At 52.4% G+C, this 19363-nt stretch overlaps 1 protein-coding gene across 1 annotated transcript in view; it reads left to right on the top strand.

Annotated features, from left to right (window-relative positions):
- Positions 1-19363, top strand: part of PRPF6 (pre-mRNA processing factor 6) — a 49594-nt gene that overhangs the window by 28866 nt on the left and 1365 nt on the right. The window contains exons 12-19 of the mRNA XM_037983013.2: positions 3927-4049; positions 9609-9730; positions 11741-11879; positions 13146-13265; positions 14238-14414; positions 14840-14973; positions 15712-15803; positions 16841-16955. Of these exons, the coding sequence (XP_037838941.1) occupies positions 3927-4049; positions 9609-9730; positions 11741-11879; positions 13146-13265; positions 14238-14414; positions 14840-14973; positions 15712-15803; positions 16841-16955 (1022 nt within the window). The remainder of the gene's footprint in view (positions 1-3926; positions 4050-9608; positions 9731-11740; positions 11880-13145; positions 13266-14237; positions 14415-14839; positions 14974-15711; positions 15804-16840; positions 16956-19363) is intronic.

Raw genomic sequence — 19363 nt, 5'->3', positions numbered from 1 at the left:
GGCTCACTGCAAGCTCTGCCTCCCGGGTTCACACCATTCTCCTGCCTCAGCCTCCCAAGTAGCTGGGACTACAGGTGTCCGCCACCATGCCTGGCTAATTTTTTGTATTTTTAGTGGAGATGGGGTTTCACCGTGTTAGCCAGGATGGTCTTGATCTCCTGACCTCGTGATCCGCCCACCTTGGCCTCCCAGAGTGCTGGGATTTACAGGCCTGAGCCACCACACCGGGCCAACACCCTTTTTTTTTTTTTTTGAGAGGGAGTCTCGCTCTGTCACCCAGGCTAGAGTGCAGTGGCGTGATCTTGGCTCACTGCAACCTCCACCTCCTGGGTTCAAATCTCCTACTTCAGCCACCTGAGTAGCTGGGATTATAGGCACCTGCCACCATGCCCAGCTAATTTTTGTATTTTTAGTAGAGACAAGGTTTCACCATGTTGGCCAGGTTTGTCTCGAACTCCTAACCTCAAGCAATCTGCCCGCCTTGGTTTTCCCTGTCTTTTAACTGTGTCTCTAGACTTAAGGCTATAGAAAAGTCTCCAGAGGTCATCTAACTCAGGAAGTAAGACTTGGGTTCCCTTTATTGCCTTCTTTTTAGGAGTCACCCTCTGAGTTATGTTTCTCTCCAGAAAAATAAATAATGAAATTATTATTTCTGTTTTATTTTATGACAGTCCTTCCTTCCTCCCTTCCTTCCTTTCCTTCTTTTTTTTTTTTTTTAGGAGACAGGGTCTTGCTGTGTTGCTCAGGCCGGAGTGCAGTGGTGCATTCATGGCTCACTGCATCCTTGATCTCCTGGGCTCAAGCGATCTTCCCGCCTTAACCTCTCAGGTGGCTGGAACTACAGGCATGTGCCACCATGCTTGGCCAATTTTTTAATTTTTATTTTTTGTCTTGTTATGCTGCCCAGGCTGGTCTTAAACTCCTGGCCTTCAGGGATCCTACCACTTCAGCCTCCTAAAGTGTTGAGATTACGGGCATCAGCTGCCATGCCCAGCCTGTGACAGTTTATTAAGCTATGATTAGTGTTCTGTAGAACCCACCCATTGAAAGTTTACAGTTCAGTGGTTTTTAGTATATTCACAGAGCTGTCCATCTGTCACCACAATCTTAGAACGTTCTCATCACCCCAGAAAGAAGTCCTGTGTCCGTGAGTTGTTGCTCCCCGTTTACTCACCTCTGTAGCCTTTTGTTTGTTTGTCTGTTTGTTTGTTTTCCGAGACAGGGTCTGCCTGTCTCCCAGGCTGGAGTGTGTGGGACAATCAATCTTGGCTCTCTGCCACATTTGCTTCCTGGGCTCAAGCAGTTCTGCCTCAGCCTCCTGAGTAGCTGGGACTACAGGTGTGCACCACCACACCTGGCTCATTTTTTTCTGTTTTTTGTAGAGACGTGGTTTTGCCATGTTGTTCGGGCTGGTCTCAAACTCCTGAGCTCAGATGATCCACCTGCCTCGGCCTCCCAAAGTGCTGGGATTATAAATGTGAGCCACTGTGCCTGTCTAACCTTGCTTTTTTACTTTCTTTGTCTATACGTTTTTTTTCTGGACATTTTATATACAGATGTTCAACTTGTGGGCTTATATCCTGATAAACCCATTGTAAGTTGAAAATATCGTAAGTCTAAGATGCGTTTGAGGCTGGGTGCGGTGGCTCACACCTATAATCTCAGCACATTGCAGGGCTGAGGCAGGCGGATCACTTGAGGTCAGGAGTTTGAGACCAGCCTGGCCAACATGGTGAAACCCTGTCTCCACTAAAAATACAAAAAAATCAGCCAGGCATGATGGTGGGCACCTGTAATCCCAGCTACTCGGGAGGCTGAGGCAGGAGAATCACTTGAACTTGGCGGAGGCAGAGGTTGCAGTAAGCCGAGATCGTAACACTGTACTCCAGCCTAGGCGACAGAGTGAGACTGTCTCAAAAAATAAATAAAATAAAATAAAATAAAATAAAAATGTGTGTGGTACACCTAACCTGCTATACTTTGTGGCTTAGCCTATCTACTGGGTTAAACATGCTCAGAACACCTACCTTAGCCTACAGTTGGGCAAAGTCATTGAACATAAAATGTTGAATAACTCTTGTAATTTATTGAATGCTGCGATGAAAGTGAAAAACAGGGTGGTGGTTTGAGTCTAAGTATTGCTTCTACTGAATGTGTGTGGCTTTTACATCGTCCCACACTGGGGCCACCTGTGAGTGGAATCACACGACATGTGGTCTTTTGTGACTGGCCTTAACTTAGTGTGTTTTCAGGGTTCATCCATGTTGTAGCATGGAGGTATTGAAATCCTTTGCCTACTTTTAAATTGGATTGTGTCTTTATTATTGTCTATGTATTATTTTTGTCTGTTGTTTTATTATTGAGTTGTAAGAGATGTTTTTATATATTCTGGATATAGTCCCTTATCGGATACACGATTTGCAAATACAGATGGTCCCTGACTTCCCATGGTTTGACTTTCACTAGAAACTATAAATGGAGGAAGAGCCAGCACCTTTGCTGCAGGCCCTGGGGGTCTGGGTGCTGGGTCCTTGCCCCATGTGTTCTTCTTAGCACTGACCTTCTTGCCAGCGTCCCTGCCTCAGATCCTTGCTCTTGGCTCTGCTTTCTGTCTGGGATGGTTTTCTGGTGCTGGCGGGGCTCGGGGGGGTCTGGAGGCGTGTGGTTCCTGTCGCACTTCGCTCGCTCATGTTGTGGCCCCCCAGGTTGGCGTGCCACAGTGGTGCCTGTGCTCCTGCACCCTGTTGCTCTAGCTGGCTTATCAGTCTCTTGTTGGTAGACACATTGTCTTGCACACATGGGAATATATTGGTCACATGAATGCCTTGAAGTCGAACTGCTGGGTTCAGTATGTGCCTGTTTTATTTTGATAGAGAATGAGAAATTGCCCTCCGTAGAGACATGTGCTTCTTTGCAGTGTAAGATTTAGGTCCACCTTCACCAAGTGAGCCAGTCAGCAAATATTTCAATGTTGGTCGTCTGATACGTGCAAAATGGTACTTAGAATAGTTTAATTAGCATCTTGAAAATAAGAATGGGGACTGGGTGTGGTGGCTCATGCATTAATCCCAGCACTTTGGGAGGCTAACGCAGGAGGATTACTTGAGACCAGGAGTTTAAGACCAGCCTGGGCAACATAAGGAAACCCTGTATCTACAAAAAACAATGTCACCGTGGGCGTGGGGCATGGTGCTGCACGACTGTGCTCCTCTGAGGCTGAGGTGGGAGGATCCCTTTTGCCTGGGAGTTTGAAGCTGCAGTGAGCTATGATTGTATCACAGCACTTCAGCCTGAGTCACGGGGGGGGCCTTGACTCTCTCTCTCTTTTTTTTTTTTCCCCAAGACGTAGTGTTGCTCCGTTGCCCAGGCTGGAGTGCAGTGGCGCGATCTTGGCCTACTGCAACCTCTGCCTCCCGGGTTCAAGTGATTCTCCTGCCTCAGCCTCCCGAGTAAGCTGGGATTATGGGCGCCCACCACCATGCCTGACTAATTTTTGTATTTTTCTTTTTAGTAGAGACAGGATTTCACCAGGTTTGCCAGGCTGGTCTCGAACTCCTGATCTCGTAATCCACCCTCCTTGGCCTCCCAAAGTGCTGGGATTACAGGTGTGAGCCACCGCACCCGGCTGAGACCTTGTCTCTTAAAAAATAATAATAATAAGGCTTTACATTTCTTTTCACATGTTTAAAAGTTGTTTGTATTTTTATTTTCTAGTGAACAGTGTGCCTCTGTCCTTTGTGACGTTTCTCTGTTGTTTTCTCTGATTGGTGTGCGGTAGACTCACTTCCTCAGATCCCTGGTAGGCAGTGTCAGCATCTCGTGCTGATGTCTGTCAGTTTTAACCATTCAGGAATGCCGTGCTTCCTGTTGGGAATCTGCAACTCTGATTTCCAAAATCACAAATAACTTTTGTGTTCCTCTTTCAGGATGCCGAGGAATGTGACAGGGCTGGGAGTGTGGCCACCTGCCAGGCTGTCATGCGTGCCGTGATTGGGATTGGGATTGAGGAGGAAGATCGGAAGCACACCTGGATGGAGGATGCCGACAGTGTGAGTTGGCAACAGGAGCCTTTGTCCGCAATATGGAGTCTCTGCTTGTGGGAACAGCAGGCACTTTATAACTACTAGGCAATTTTAAAACTTTTTTTTTTTTTTCCCTGAGGCGGAGTCTCGCTCTGTCGCCCAGGCTGGAGTGCGGTGGCGCAACCTCGGCTAATTGCAACCTCCACCTCCTGGGTCCATGCCATTCTCCTGCCTTAGCCTCCCGAGTCGCTGGGACTACAGGCGCCTGCCACCACGCCTGTCTAATTTTTTTGTATTTTTAGTAGAGACGGGGTTTCATTGTGTTAGCCAGGATGGTCTCGATCTCCTGACCTCGTGATCCACCCGCCTCGGCCTTCCAAAGTGCTGGGATTACAGGTGTGAGCCACGGTGCCTGGCCCTTTAAAACTCTTTAAATACACTTGTTTTGCACGTGGTTGCACTCATAAGGAATACAGCTTGCTTTCTGTTAACCTAAGTTTTTTTTGTGGATTTTTTTTTTTTTTTGAAGACGGAGGAGCCTCACTCTGTTGCCGAGGCTGGAGTGCAGTGGTGTGATCTCGGCTCATTGCAAGCTCCGCCTCCCGGGGTCATGCCATTCTCCTGCCTCAGCCTCCTGAGTAGCTGGGACCACAGGCGCCCGTCACCACGCCCGGCTAATTTTTTGTATTTTTAGTAGAGATGGAGTTTCACCATGTTGGCCAGGATGGTCTCGATCTCCTGACCTCTTGATCCGCTCACCTTGGCCTCCCAAAGTGCTGGGATTACAGGCGTGAGCCACCGCGCCCGGCCGCACATTTGCTTTCTTATTCTGTTCACTTACCTCTTACTTTTTTTCTAGAACTGTTTGACAATGAATGAGTTGCAGATGTGATGCCCTTTACCTTTAAATACTTTAGTGTATATTTCTTTAAAAAAGGACATTCTGTTACACAACCATAGCTCAGTTATCAAAATCAGGAAATTAATGTTGGGACAGTGCTGTAACTTCAGACCTTACTCAAATCTCACCCGCAGGCTGGGCATTGGGGCTGACACCTGTAATCCCAGCACTTTGGGAGGCCAAGATGGGCAGATCACTTGAGCTCAGGAGTTTGAAACCAGCCTGGTCAACATGGCAGAACACCATCTTTACAGAAACAAAAGCCAGGCATGGTGGTGCACGCCTGTAGTCCCAGCTTCTCAGGAGGCTGAGGTGGGAGGATCACTTGAGCTCAGGAGTTTGAGGCCACAGTGAGCTGTGATTACGCCACTACACTTCAGCCTGGGCGACAACAAGACCCTATCTCAAAAGAAGAAGAAGTCTCACCCGTTGTCTCTGCATCCTTTTAGCAGAAGAGAAAACCAGCTGTGTTCTGTGAGGGATACAGGGTCATCCTCCGTTGTCTCTGCATCCTTTTAGCAGAAGAAAAAACCAGCTGTGTTCTGTGAGGGATACAGGGTCATCCTCCGTTGTCTCTGCATCCTTTTAGCAGAAGAGAAAACCAGCTGTGTTCTGTGAGGGATACAGGGTCATCCTCCGTTGTCTCTGCATCCTTTTAGCAGAAGAAAAAACCAGCTGTGTTCTGTGAGGGATACAGGGTCATCCTCCGTTGTCTCTGCATCCTTTTAGCAGAAGAGAAAACCAGCTGTGTTCTGTGAGGGATACAGGGTCATCCTCCGTTGTCTCTGCATCCTTTTAGCAGAAGAAAAAACCAGCTGTGTTCTGTGAGGGATACAGGGTCATCCTCTGGCTAGTCTGGAAGAGAGCCTCAGCCTTTGTTTTTCATGAGTCTGAATTTTTTGAGGACCACAGGCCAGTGATGCTGTAGGCTCCTCTTTGATCTGGTTCTCTGTGGTGTCCCCTCTGGGTTGGGTTGGGTCCTCTTGGTGCATCATACAGAGCGGTGTGCACCTGTCCGGCTCCGACCCTCTGGTGCAGGCAGTGGCTGCAGGTGTTTCCACTGTATGGTTGCTGTTTCTTTGTTGTTATTAATAAGTATTTTGAGGATCCATTAATGATGCTTCTTGGCCTGAATCAGTTATTTCTGTGGTGTTTGCTAAATGGTGATTTTTAAAAAAATCTTTTTTATATTAAATTTTTTTTTTTGTAGAAACAGTGTCTCACTATGTTGTCCAGGCCAGTTTTGAACTCCTGGCTTCAAGTGATCCCACCTCAGCCTCCCAAAGTGTGTAGGATTACGGGTACGTCACTGTGCCTGGCCACACCCGCATAGTGATTTTGTGAACAGTTTCTCCTACATTTTATTAGTTGGAATTCTACAGTAATGAAGAGCTTCACTTTCTCCTTCATCCGTGTGTGTTCACTTCCTTCCATCTGGATTGGCCAGTGGCTCCTCCTTTGGTCCTTGGGATCAGACCCCACTGCTGGCATTGTCTGTGTGATACACACCTGGTTCCTTTGCACCCCGTGTGGCACGACCCAGAGCTTGTGTGCTGGCTGGGCCATCCTCCCGCCCCATGTGTGCTAAAGTACACACATCAGTCCTTAGGTGAGTTAAGACGCAGGGCAGTGGTAACGGTTTTTGTTGTCGTCGTCATCGTTTTTGTTTTTTTAAGATGGAGTCTTCACTCTGTCGCCCAGGCTGGAGTCCGATGGCGCGATCTTGGCTCACTGCAACCTCCGCCTCCCAGTTCAAGGGTTCAAGCAATTCTCTTGCCTCAGCCTCCTGAGTAGCTGGGACTACAGGCGTCTGCCACCACAGCCGGCTAATTTTTGTATTTTTTATAGAGACGAGGTTTCGCCACGTTGGCCAGGCTGGTCTGGAACTCCTGACCTCAGACCATCCACTTGCCTCAGCCTCCCAAAGTGCTGGGATTACAGGTGTGAGCCACTGCTCCCAGCCTGATTTTCTCTTCTCATTTTGTCGTCTCCTTCACATACACTGGAGTAAGCACAGTTGTTTTTCAAAGTGCTCGTCATGCTGGGATACGGTGGACAGTGTTTCTGTGCCCAGAAGTGAGCTATAGTGCTCCTTCCGTCCCGGACACCAGGACCCTGGGCATGGCATCACTTGACCCTGTGGGTGTTCAGGCCACTCTCGGGTTGCTTGTGAAGGTCAGAGGAGGCAGTAGAGAGTCTGAAATGCTTTGTCCCCAACCCTCAGGACTTGGATCAGAAATCACAGAGGGGCATAGACCAGAGTGCTCTATCCAGGGCCTGGCCCTCACTGGCCCCTCCCTGACCCCCTCAGATGCTCCTGGTCAGGACACAGTGCCCAAGGCAGGGCCCTTGCTGGTTTCTGTGCTGGTTGAGTCAGACTGCAGCCATGTGACCTGGGAGGCAGCAGGTCTGAGTGAAGAAATCTCAGTGACATCCCACTCCTTTTCTTTCTCCTTGCCCATTTTCATGCTGGGCGTCCTTCGCACTGGGAGGCTCTCGGTTGTCCCTCCCTCTAGAACGCAGCTGTTCCTCTGGGAAGTGTTCTTGGGTGCCCCGTGTGGGACTTGGACAGCTGTGAGCTGCCCGTCCAGATCTTCCCCACTGTCGTGTTCACAGTTGCAAAACTTTGTTCCTGACCCACTTTCTGGGGGCCTCTCACTCACCTTCAGCAACAAACTCGTTCTTGGTACAAGAATCCTTTCCGCGGCCGGGCACGGTGGCTCATGCCTGGAATCCCAGCCCTTTTGGGAGGCTGAGGTGGGTGGATCACTTGAGATTAGGAGCTCCAGACCATCCTGGCCAACATGGTGAAACCTCGTCTCTACTAAAAATACAGAAATTAGCTGGGTGTGGTGGCGGCGCCTGTAATCCCAGCTACTCGGGAGGCTGAGGCAGGAGAATCACTTGAACCCAGGAGGTGGAGGTTTCAGGGAGCCGAGATTGCGCCACTGTCCTCCAGCCTGGGCGATAAAGCGAGACTGTCTTAAAAAAGAAAAATCCTTTAGCACCCGCAGGGCTCAGAGGACGGCGACGTGTCCCCGTGTGAGGCTGAGTAGGAACAGGTGTCTGCACCCGGCCCAGTGAGTCTCCAGGTGTCAGGACTGCTGGTCAGACGAACCCCCAGATGCTTTAACACTGCACATGGCGACTGGCTCTTTTGTTATTTTTTGTTGTTGATGCCAAGAGATAAAGTCGTTCTTGAGTATAGGGGAAAAAAGGCCTGAAGAAAATAGAATTGTGTTTACTGTGGTTCTGTTGGAGTGGATGGGTTTTTCTCTTTGTATTCACTTGTTTTTTACAGGTTTCTAATGAATGTAACTTTTTTTCATGGTAAATATATACTATACCTAATTTTTTTTTTTTTTTTGAGACAAGGTCTCGCTCTGTTACCCAGGCTGAAGTGCAATGACACAATCTTGGCACACTGCAACCTCCGCCTCCCGGGTTCAAGCAGTTTTCATGCCTCAGCCTTCCAAGCAGCTGGGATTACAGGCACACGCCACCATGCCCAGCTAATTTTTGTATTTTTAGTACAGACGGTTTCACCATGTTGGTCAGGCTGATCTCAAACTCCTGACAACAGGTGATCCACCTGGCTTGGCCTCCCAGGGTCCTGGGATTACAGGCGTGAGCCACTGTGCCTGGCTACTACACCTGATTTAAAAAAAAATATATGTTCGATCTGCAGTTACAACACGTGTGTGTGCGTGTATGTGCGTGCACACGTACATATGCCTGGGCCACAGCCCCGTGTGTGCATGTGTGTGCATACACACGTACGTATGCCTGGGCCACAGCCCCGTGTGTGCGTGTATGTGTGGCATATGTGCATATGCCTCAGCCACAGTCCTGTACGTGTGTGTGCGTGCACACATGCATATGCCTCGGCCACAGCCCTGTGTGTGTGCGTGCACGCATGCATATGCCTCAGCCACAGTCCCTTGCGTGTGTGTGCGTGCACACGTACATATGCCTCGGCCACAGCCCTGTGTATGCATGTGTGTGCACACCTCCATCACCTGCAGCTAGTTACTCATGCACCTCTCGCCAGCCAAGAAACCAGCAGGCAAACCCATGTGCTCCTTTTTCAGTGTTCTTGTCCTCATCCTCAGGTTTGTCTCTTTCACATACACTGGAGTAAGACAGCTGTTTTTCAAAGTGCTTGTAATGCTGGAGTAAGAACTACAGTGTTTTCTGTGCCCAGAAGTGTGGTTTCCCAGTCCTGGATTGTGGTTCTACTTTTTTTCTGGTGGGGGGACAGAGTGTCACTCTCACCCAGGCTGGAGTGCAGTGGTGTGATCTTGGCTCACTGCAACCTTTGCCTTCCGGGTTCAAGCGAATCTCCTGCCTCAGACTGCCGAATAGCTGGGATTACAGGTGCATGCCACCACGTCCGGCTAATTTTTGTATTTTTAGTAGAGATGGGGTTTCACCATGTAGGTCAGACTGGTCTCGAACTCCCAACTTCAGATGATCCGCCCACCTCGGCCTCCAAAAGTGCTGGGATTACAGGCGTGAGCCACGGCACCTGGCCTGGATTGTGGTTCTAATTAGATAAAACACCGTGGTACACCTTCCAGCAGATGTCATCATTGAGAATCGTATGAGGCTGGGGAGGGCATCAGGCCACTTGCTCTGTGGCCAGCGCTGGGCTTCCCATTCTCATGTTTGTCTCTCTGCTCTAGTGTGTAGCCCACAATGCCCTGGAGTGTGCACGAGCCATCTACGCCTACGCCCTGCAAGTGTTTCCCAGCAAGAAGAGTGTGTGGCTGCGCGCCGCGTACTTCGAGAAGAACCATGGCACTCGGTATGTGGTGGGACCCGCCTGCCCCAGGGTGCTAATGAAACCTCCAGTTCCATTTGCATAGCCCTGAATGTAAACCTCTCATCTCTGCTCATCCAGTCTTGTGCCCATTTGAGGTCTGGCCCTCTGGTTGTGATCAAGGATTTTATGGCACTTGGGACTTTGCAACTGGATCCATCTTTTTTTTTTTTTGAGACAGAGTCTTGCTTTGTCGCCCAGGCTGGAGTGCAGTGGCGCGATCTCGGCTCACTGCAAGCTCCGCCTCCTGGGTTCACACCATTCTCTTGCCTCAGCCTCCCTAGTAGCTGGGACTGCAGGCGCCCGCCATCACGCCTGGCTAATTTTTTTGTATTTTTTAAGTAGAGATGGGGTTTCACCCTGTTAGCCAGGATGGTCTCGATCTCATGACCTCGTGATCCACCCGCCTCAGCCTCCCAAAGTGCTGGGATTACAGGCGTGAGCCACCGCGCTCCATCTTTATAGTCCCTTCTGGTACAGGATTGTTACTGTTTTCTAGCTGAGAAACTAAGGAACCCCAGGGGGCCCATCCTGCGAAGTGTGTGTGCTTACACACGTACATATGCCTGGGCCTGTAGCCTGAGGAGTGGCCTGGGTGTAGACTTGAGGCTGGAGCCTGCATGGCCCATGGCTGAGCACTGGCTGCAGTGGTGGGTGGGGCAACATCTGGGCTCAGGCAGGCATGTTTTCCATTTAAGCGGAGCTGGCTTTGGGTTTTGACTGGTTTTTGTGCTCAGAGGAGGTCCTTGACAATTTTAACTGTACTCTTTAATTGAAAACATTTTTCAGGTCTGCTCTATTGGCTGTAAATGCTGATTATATTTGGCATTGCAGTTTATTGTTTTAAATGGGTAGTTCTCAAGGGCATTGGGCTCGTGTCCCCACACACCCTCTGTCCGTCCTCTCCCAGGTCCTCGGGTGATGCTCCCTGTGCCAGGTGAGGACAGGCCCTGCTGGTTTCACTAGGTCTACAGCTGAGAATGTTGAGCCATTGTCTTTCCTTCTCTGGTGTGGTTTAATCTCAGCCTCTTCAGGGTGTCTCTGCATGTGTCCTCCTGAAGCCCTGGCCACTCCCCACGTCCACCCTGGTCTGTGTTTTGGAGTGACCTCCTCTGGTGATGTTTGGAAATGGCTCTTATGGTGTCCCTCTGTAGAAGGTCACCTGGGGCAGTCTGAGTGAAGAACAGGGCGGGGCCAGGTGTAGACTGAGATCTCTCGGCCCGTGACCTGAATATGAACTGCTGCCTTTGACCCCTGGGCACAGCGGGCAGTGCCCTCCTGCTGCCCTGCCTTCTCCCCAGTGCACGCTCACAGGGATGAGCTTGCAGGGATGAGGCGAGGCCATAGTGCTGGGGAGCTGGTCCTCTGGAGAGCACAGTTGCTTTGCCGTGGCCCTTGCCCCACACAGTGTGATCATGTGCTCACTTTGTCTTGCACTCACTGAGACCCAAAGGGGTCATTGGTGCAAGATGATGTGACTGAGGGTGGTGGGCCACAGGAGAGTCCAGGGGCGTCAGACCTGATGCCCAGGGCTGGCAGTTTTGCTCAATAGTGACCTAAAATCACTTTCTTCCTATAAGATAATTATTTTGGATGCCGGAAGAGTCAACCTGGGATCATAATTTTTATCAGTGGGTCCGGGGTGCGCTTGTCCTCTGTGATTCAAGATGAAAAGGCCTCCCCTGTCACAGACTGAAGTTATTGCTGCCTCCAGGATACATGGCTGTAAAAGGCTCTCTTCTGAAGTTCCTCTCTCCAGCTCTGCTATTTAAACAATGCATTGCTTTGTAGAACCCTCTTCAGTAGTTGGTTTTAGAACGTTTATGGAGAGGAAAGATTTCCCCACACTCTCCCCATCGTAAAATCTGGTCAATCATTTACAGCATCGAACTTTGGAGCAGCAACTGTCTTTCTGGCGCACCCACGCCGTGGCTGAGTGTGACGTGTGTCTGGTGGATGGCCCTGACTCGGGTGACCGTGGCCTCTATCTTGCAGGGAGTCCCTGGAAGCCCTCCTACAGAGGGCTGTGGCCCACTGCCCCAAAGCGGAGGTGCTGTGGCTCATGGGCGCCAAGTCCAAGTGGCTGGCAGGGGATGTGCCCGCAGCAAGGAGCATCCTGGCTCTGGCCTTCCAGGTGGGTGAGGTCGCCTGTGCGGTGAGGGGCCTGTGCACACAGGAGCTGACCTGGGTGCTGACTGGGGCCTGAACATCTCCCACATACAACGTGGCACGTGCTGGCCGGGTGCACTGGAGTCCAGGGGCTGCTCCTCGGGAGCAGGGGCCGTGAAGGGGCCTGAGAGCAGGAAAGCAGCCACCTGGCAGATACGTACCTCTTGGCCCCCGACGCGGTGTGACCACGGGTAAATGTTTCAGAGTGTAGAGCATTGGGGTCACACGGGCTGAGGGTGCCCTTATGTGAGCAGACGCATTCAGACAGCCTCACTGAGCCGGGTTGTCTGAGGTGTGTGTGTGTTTTTTTAAGTACTTGTCTTTATTTCGACATATAGCATCCTAATACTTCATGACATACTTTTTAATAAACTGTAGAATGTTGTATAAATGTCAGTTACTGCAGCGCAGGCTAATGTCATAGAGCGGTGCCCTTCCTTGAGCAAACATCATGAGAGGGGCCTGGCCTGGGTTTTACCTTCCACTCTCAGCTGCCTGTTTGAGATGGCATCACTCCTGTGGGTGATTGCAGCGTTCCCTCCGCCTGCCCGCTCTCTGCTGCCTGTCAGGCGGCTTTCCTTGCCCATCGTTTTTGGTTGCTTTTCAGGTCTGTGATGTGGTCATCTTGCATGGTCAGTGAGTGGCTGTGCTGATTAGGATGCATTCAGACAGCCCTGGGCACCAGCCCTGGGGAGGCTCTGAGGGCAGAGCCTGTGTGTCCACTGGGCTCTGGGCTGTGTGAGCCTCCTCGGCCTGTGGACGCCTTCTCCACATGTCAGTGGCACTCTGGGAGTCCTCTCTCCTGCCCACGTGGGCTCATGAGGACAGAACAGCTGGCTTCCTTTCATCAGGCTCAGGGCAAAGAGCGAGGTTAGGTGTGGTGGGTCTATATAAGGTGTGAGTGACCCATTCAGGGGCTTTGAGAGGGTGTGGATGGATCCTGGATAAGATGGCCCTGCTCCCACCCCCATTATTGCTCAGTGCTTTGGCAGCCTCCTCGCTGTCTGCGCTGTACTAGAGTGAACATGGACCTGTGTGTTTCCAGGTGAGTCCGGATTCTTGCACTGGAGTCTGCTCTGTCATCTCCTCCCTGGGAAGGGCTTGGGCCAGACTAATCCTGCAGCAGAACAAGGCCTGGCTCGGTTCCTGCCTGCCTGCTTTTGATTAAGTGTGATCAGGCGCTGGTCCCTGTGTTCTGACCCCTCTTGACGCTGCTGTACTTGCCCTCCAGGCCAACCCCAACAGCGAGGAGATCTGGCTGGCGGCCGTGAAGCTGGAGTCCGAGAATGATGAGTACGAGCGGGCCCGGAGGCTGCTGGCCAAGGCGCGGAGCAGCGCCCCCACCGCCCGGGTACGCAGTGGCAGGCAGGGCTGGGCCATCCGGGGTACGTGGTGTGCACACGTGGGCCCCACGCCTGGCTTGAGGGTGATGTGAGTGAGATGACAGCAGGCAAACGAGACCAGAGCACATTCATATGGCCGGGCACGGTGGCTCATATCTATAATCTCAGCACACAGCACACTCATCTTTGTGATGGGACTTTAAAACATCCGTATGGCCGGGCGTGGTGGCTCTCACACCTGTAATCCCATCTCTTTGGGAGGCCAGAGTGGATGGATTACCTGAGGGTGGGAGTTTGAGACCAGCCTGACCAACATGGAGAAACCCTGTCTCTACTAAAAATACAAATTAGCTGGACATGGTGGCACATGCCTATAATCCCAGCTACTCAGGAGGCTGAGGCAGAAGAATTGCTTGAACCTGGGGGCGGAGGTTGCCATGAGCTGAGATTGCGCCACTACACTCCAGCCTGGGCAGCAAGAGGGAAACTCAACAACAACAACAACAACAAAACCTGCATGCAGCTGGGCGCGGTGGCTCACACCTGCAATCCCAGCACTTTGGGAGGCTGAGGAGGGTAGATCACGAAGTCAGGAGTTCAACGCCAGCCTGACCAACATGGTGAAACCCCGTCTCTACTAAAAATACAAAATTAGCCAGGTGTGGTAGCGTGTGCCTGTAGTCCCAGCTACTTGGGAGGCTGAGGCAGGAGAATTACTTGAACCTGGGAGGCAGAGCTTGCAGTGAGCCGAGATCGCGCCACTACACTCCAGCCTGGGTGACAGAGCGAGACTCTATCTCAAAAAAACAAAACAAAAACATACTCATATATTTATCCCCACCTTTTGTGTACACAAACAGGCTATGAAAAGCTTACAGAAGTACCCACAGTGCTGCAGGTAGCAGTGTTGAGGACGAGCGTAACACGAAGCACGTGCCCTGGAGCTGATGCCCTGCTGATGGTGCGTGTCTGCCCCACAGGTGTTCATGAAGTCTGTGAAGCTGGAGTGGGTGCAAGACAACATCAGGGCAGCCCAGGATCTGTGCGAGGAGGCCCTGCGACACTATGAGGACTTCCCCAAGCTGTGGATGATGAAGGGGCAGATCGAGGAGCAGAAGGAGATGATGGAGAAGGCGCGGGAAGCCTATAACCAGGGGGTATGTCTGCCTGCACCCTCGGGCTGCAGCTGACCCGGCTTTCACAGAACTGAGCCCCCCTGGTGCAGGGCCATTGCCCTTCACCTCTGAGGAGATGTGGAGGGCTGGGGGTTACAGCGAGGGAGCTGTGGGCTCAGGACCCACGCCCCAGTCCCCTCACTGAGTTCTGTGCTTTGCCTTATATGAAGCTGCACACGCTGCTCTCAGAAGTGCAGAGCGTGGCACACCTGAAGTAAAGGCTGGTATGTACAGACCTGTGTGCACAGGTCCACAGCACCGCCGCACATTCGTAAACCCACAAATGCAGAGTGGGACACAGGCAGCCCTGAGGTGCTGGCCCGCCCACTGCAGTGAGCAGCTGGTATAGCTGTGTCCCAGTTCTTCATAGACACCACCTGAGCTGCTCTCTCACTTGTTGGCTGCAGTTGAAGAAGTGTCCCCACTCCACACCCCTGTGGCTTTTGCTCTCTCGGCTGGAGGAGAAGATTGGGCAGCTAACTCGAGCCCGGGCCATTTTGGAAAAGTCTCGTCTGAAGAACCCAAAGAACCCTGGGCTGTGGTGAGTCCTGATGAGTGGGAGCAGCCTGGACTCTGGGCACAGCTTACCCATCAAGTGGGCTGTCCTCACCCAGCTGCTTGTGTGGAGTGACTTGTGCAGTGTTTCCAGGCTCGGGGGCTTGCGAGGCAGTAGGTGCTGGCCATGAAAAATCACGGTCCCTGCCTTGGGAGAGTTCAGCTTAGGTACTGCGACAGGCCTGCAGATGGTTTGATGCAGTTTAATTTGTGTTCTGATGGAGGGTGCCTGGGAGAGGGAGGGGTTAACGATGGCTGGGATGAGGGAAGGATGGACCCCGGAGAGCTGACTCCACAGAGGAGGTGGCGTGGAGGGCCCTGGAGGTGGGTAGGAGTCTGCGAGGTGCAGGCTCTGTTCATGGAGGTGCTGCATCCAGCTCAGGGTGACGGGGCTGGAGTACTGCACTCCGCAGACAGGCATCTCCTGGGGGCCTTGTGCGGCCCTGGCTCTCCCAGGCTGGTCTTGCTCGTTCTGGATGCCTTCACCTGCATCTGGACAGCGTCAGTTTCTGAGGTGTTGCCTTGGGGCGGTTGCCAGTGGGGCTGGCAGGGATGTGGGCGGCAGCGCCTTGCTTCTGTGGTGGGTGAGCTGTGCTGTGCAGGGAATGGAGTTCTTGCTGCTGTGACTGGGTGGGGAGCCTTTTCAGACAAGGCTCCCCAGAAGCTACCAGAATATGCGCTGTTGGTAGATGGCTGTGGGACCTCCCGGGGCCTGTCTCCTCAGGCTGGAGTCCGTGCGGCTGGAGTACCGTGCAGGGCTGAAGAACATCGCAAATACGCTCATGGCCAAGGCGCTGCAGGAGTGTCCTAACTCTGGTAAGGGGGTGCTTCCTGGCTTCCCAGACTCAACAGGGCTGGCGCTTCCTGAGGGAGTGGGGACTCAGGCTTCCGACAGACTTTATTAAAATGTTTTGTTTGTGTGAATCATTTCAGGCAAAAGTTTCAGCTATACTTGGCCATTAAGACATTTTAATGAAATTCCTGGCCTCAAAATGGGAGAATTTGATTTCAGGTTCTGAAGTGTTATCATTTCTTTTTCTTTTAAAATTTAAAAGAAATTGGCCAGGTGTGGTGGCTCACGCCTGTAATCTCAGCATTTTGGGAGGCTGAGGCGGGAGGATCGCTTAAGTCCAGGAGTCCGTCGCTTGAGACCAGCCTGGGCAACATAGTGAAACCCCGTCTCTATAAAAAATACAAAAAGTAGCCAGGCACAGTGGCACGTGCCTGTAATCCCAGCTACTTGGGAGACTGAGGCACGAGAATCACTTGAACCTGGGAAACAGAGGTTGCAGTGAGCCGAGATCGCACCACTGCCCTCCAGCCTGGACCACAGGAGTGAAACCCTGTCTCAAAAAACAAATAAATCCGTCAGGAGCGGTGGCTCACGCCTGTAATCCCAGCACTTTGGGAGGCCGAGGCGGGTGGATCACCTGAGGTCAGGAGTTTGAGACCAGCCTGGCCAACATGGTGAAACCCCGTCTCTACTACAATACACAAATGAGCTGGGCATGGTGGCGCACGCCTGTAATTCCAGCTACTCAGGAGACTGAGGCAGGAGAATTGCTTGAGCCTGGGAGTGGGAGGTTGCAGTGAGCCAAGATCGCGCCATTGCACTCCAGCCTGAACGACAGAGTGAAACTCTGCAGAGTGTCCTGTCTGTGCCCTAGGGGCTGCCATGGTTTTGGGTGGGCCAGAGCACTCATCCTTTGTGGTTCTTGCACAAGTTCTGCGAGCAGTGTGTGGGAGGCCCCATCACCGTCTGAGGACGTCCTGGGTTAGACTCTGTAGGCTGGGCACCTTTCCGGAACCAGAGGCTGGAGTGCAGATCTTTGTTCTTTGTTTCTGAATTGCAGGTATCCTGTGGTCTGAGGCCATCTTCCTCGAGGCGAGGCCCCAGAGGAGGACCAAGAGCGTGGATGCCCTGAAGAAGTGTGAGCATGACCCTCATGTGCTCCTGGCCGTGGCCAAGTGAGTGAGGCGTCCCCACAGGATTGCTGACCCTCGGGGTCCTCATGGGCTCTTTTTCCAGAGTCTGTCTGCCTCTCCCTGGTCGTTGTAAAGATGCCCGGCAGCAGGGTGGGCTCCCCCGATCCTCGGCTGCTGTCACTCCTGCTGTGGTCCGGGGCAGGCGCCTTTCCCGGCAGAGACAAACCTGAGGGTGCTGCAGCATCACCTGGGCTTCTGTCCCAAAGCCCTGGGGAGGGACAGCCAGTCTCTCTCTCTCTCTCCCTCTCTCTCTTTTTCTGTTTCTCTCTCCCTCCCTCCCTCCCTCCTTCCGTCCCCAGGGATCCCCTGGGTGTGGTTCAGCCCTTTCTCTGTTCCAGCTTCTTCTAGGAGGCTGCTCTCTTCGTCTCTGCAATTTTTTAGTTTACACCTACACAGGCCTGGGTTACAGGATAGATTTGCTGATGTTGGTTCACACAGAATTTTAAGTGGTAAGCAAAGCCCCTTTGGACAAGAGGCTTTATGTTGGGGCAAGAAACCACTTGCAGCTCTGTCGCCCGTAAATAATCCAGAGCTGGAGACTGGAGCCTAATTTGTGTGCCCAGGGGTGCCACGATGACTGTGCGGAGGCTGTCTCAGAAGACGTGGTGTGAAGGGGAGGCAGAGATCCGTGAGTGACCTCACACCATGTGATTCACACTCGGGTGTGCTGGCCGCTGGGTCAGAGACTCGCTGGGGACATGACTCTGGAACCTCGCAGGCAGCTGCTTGTAGCCATAGGGCAGAGCGTGCAGACTCGAGGCACATGTGGGCAAAGGCCTGCCACGTGCGGGGCACAGCAGGGAGCTTGGGGCCATCCCCAACCCACAGGGTCTCTGTTTCCTTCTAGAAAGAGGATGACAGTCTGAGAAGGAGCTGGGCCTGAGTGTGCATCAGGAGGCTGGGAAGTGACCATGTGGGGGTGAAGGGAGTTCTTAGAAGAACCCTGGACTCCTGAGGCTGCAGCTCAGGACATGGGCTCACCTGGTGGAGGTGGTGTGTCTGACCCCAGCGGTGAGGGGCCTCACCTTATGTGCCCGGTTTCCCCTCCACCTGCCCTTCCATGGGTCATGCAGAGACAACAGCCTTCCTAGTGCCGGCTCTTGATTCTCTCCATCCCTTCTCCCCAGCACTGGGTGGCAGTGGTGCTTGGTCTCAGAGGTCTGGGTGCTGCCCCCGTAGGCCTGCCTGTAGGGGTACCTCCTCTCCCCTGCCCACGGGCCCCCGACAGATGAGAGAGGCTCCCCACAGGGAGGCTTGTGTCTGCCTGGTGCTCCCTTGGTCCTGCCCTGTGCGTCCACTTCCCAGAGTGACTTCTGGGTGACACCGATAGTGCAGCCATAAAACCTTATAAAAGGCTTTGCTAAAGTAAATAAGTCACTCCTTGCTATTCCCAAGCCAGTGTTTTGTGTGCCTGCTATCTGGGTTTGTGCTCCTTAAATCACAGTTTATCTAACACTGGGCAATTAAGAATACCACAAGGCTTAAAAAACAATCAGGTTATCAGAGTGTGAAATTATTCCGTTTGGCAACTGAGACGAACCCAAACAGCTGCCTGGAGTGGAGGTGGAGTGGAGGTGGAGTGGAGGGGTTCCTCGTGTTGTCTCTTGACTGCAGTGCCTCTGGCTCCAGGGGGAGGTGACCCCGAGGAGAGGGTGGGAAGGGTGGCAGCAACGCAGAGTCCCAGGCCTGCCAGCGTGCCCAGCAGCAGTGCCTGCCATCCTTTCTCCAGCAGTTTGGGGGGGTGCCATGCACACCCCCAACCTGGCCTCTGATAGTCCAGCATGGACCTCTTCAGGCCTGGTTTTCAGGTGTCCATGTGTCTGGCAGGCACGGTGGTATCAGTCCTGTGGCCTGAGGGCTGTGGGCCGCAGGCCCAGGCCCTGGTGCTGCCCGAAGTCCATCTTCTCAGTGTTCACTGGGGTTGCTGCTGTAGGCCAGGCGGGGCAGGATGATCCAGCAGGTGTCTCAGTGAGGAGCTGAAACTGTGTAACTTTCCCTCATCAAAGTTGTAGTTTAATTTTGTGTCAGGTTTAGTTTCATCTCCTTGTATTTGACCCTAATTTTATGGAGTTGGAAGGTCTTTCCCTGTGTGTGAATTTTTAAAGAAACAATTTGGGCCAGGCACGGTGGCTCACGCCTATAATCCTAGCACTGGGAGGCAGAGGCAGGCGGATCACGAGGTCAGGAGTTTGAGACCAGCCTGACCAACACAGTGAAACCCCATCTCTACTAAAAGTACAAAAATTAGCCGGGCATGGTGGCCCGTTCCTGTAATCCCAGCTACTCAGGAGGCTGAGGCAGGAGAATCACTTGAACCCAGGAGGCAGAGGTTGCGGTGAGCGGAGAGCGCACCACTGCACTCCAGCCTGGGCGACAGAGCAAGACTCTGT

This window comes from Chlorocebus sabaeus, chromosome 2 (assembly GCF_047675955.1).
Source record: "Chlorocebus sabaeus isolate Y175 chromosome 2, mChlSab1.0.hap1, whole genome shotgun sequence".
In the NCBI taxonomy this organism is placed as follows: Eukaryota; Metazoa; Chordata; class Mammalia; order Primates; family Cercopithecidae; genus Chlorocebus; species Chlorocebus sabaeus.
Note: the sequence above shows the minus strand (reverse complement) of the source record. Positions and strands in the feature narration are given on the sequence as shown.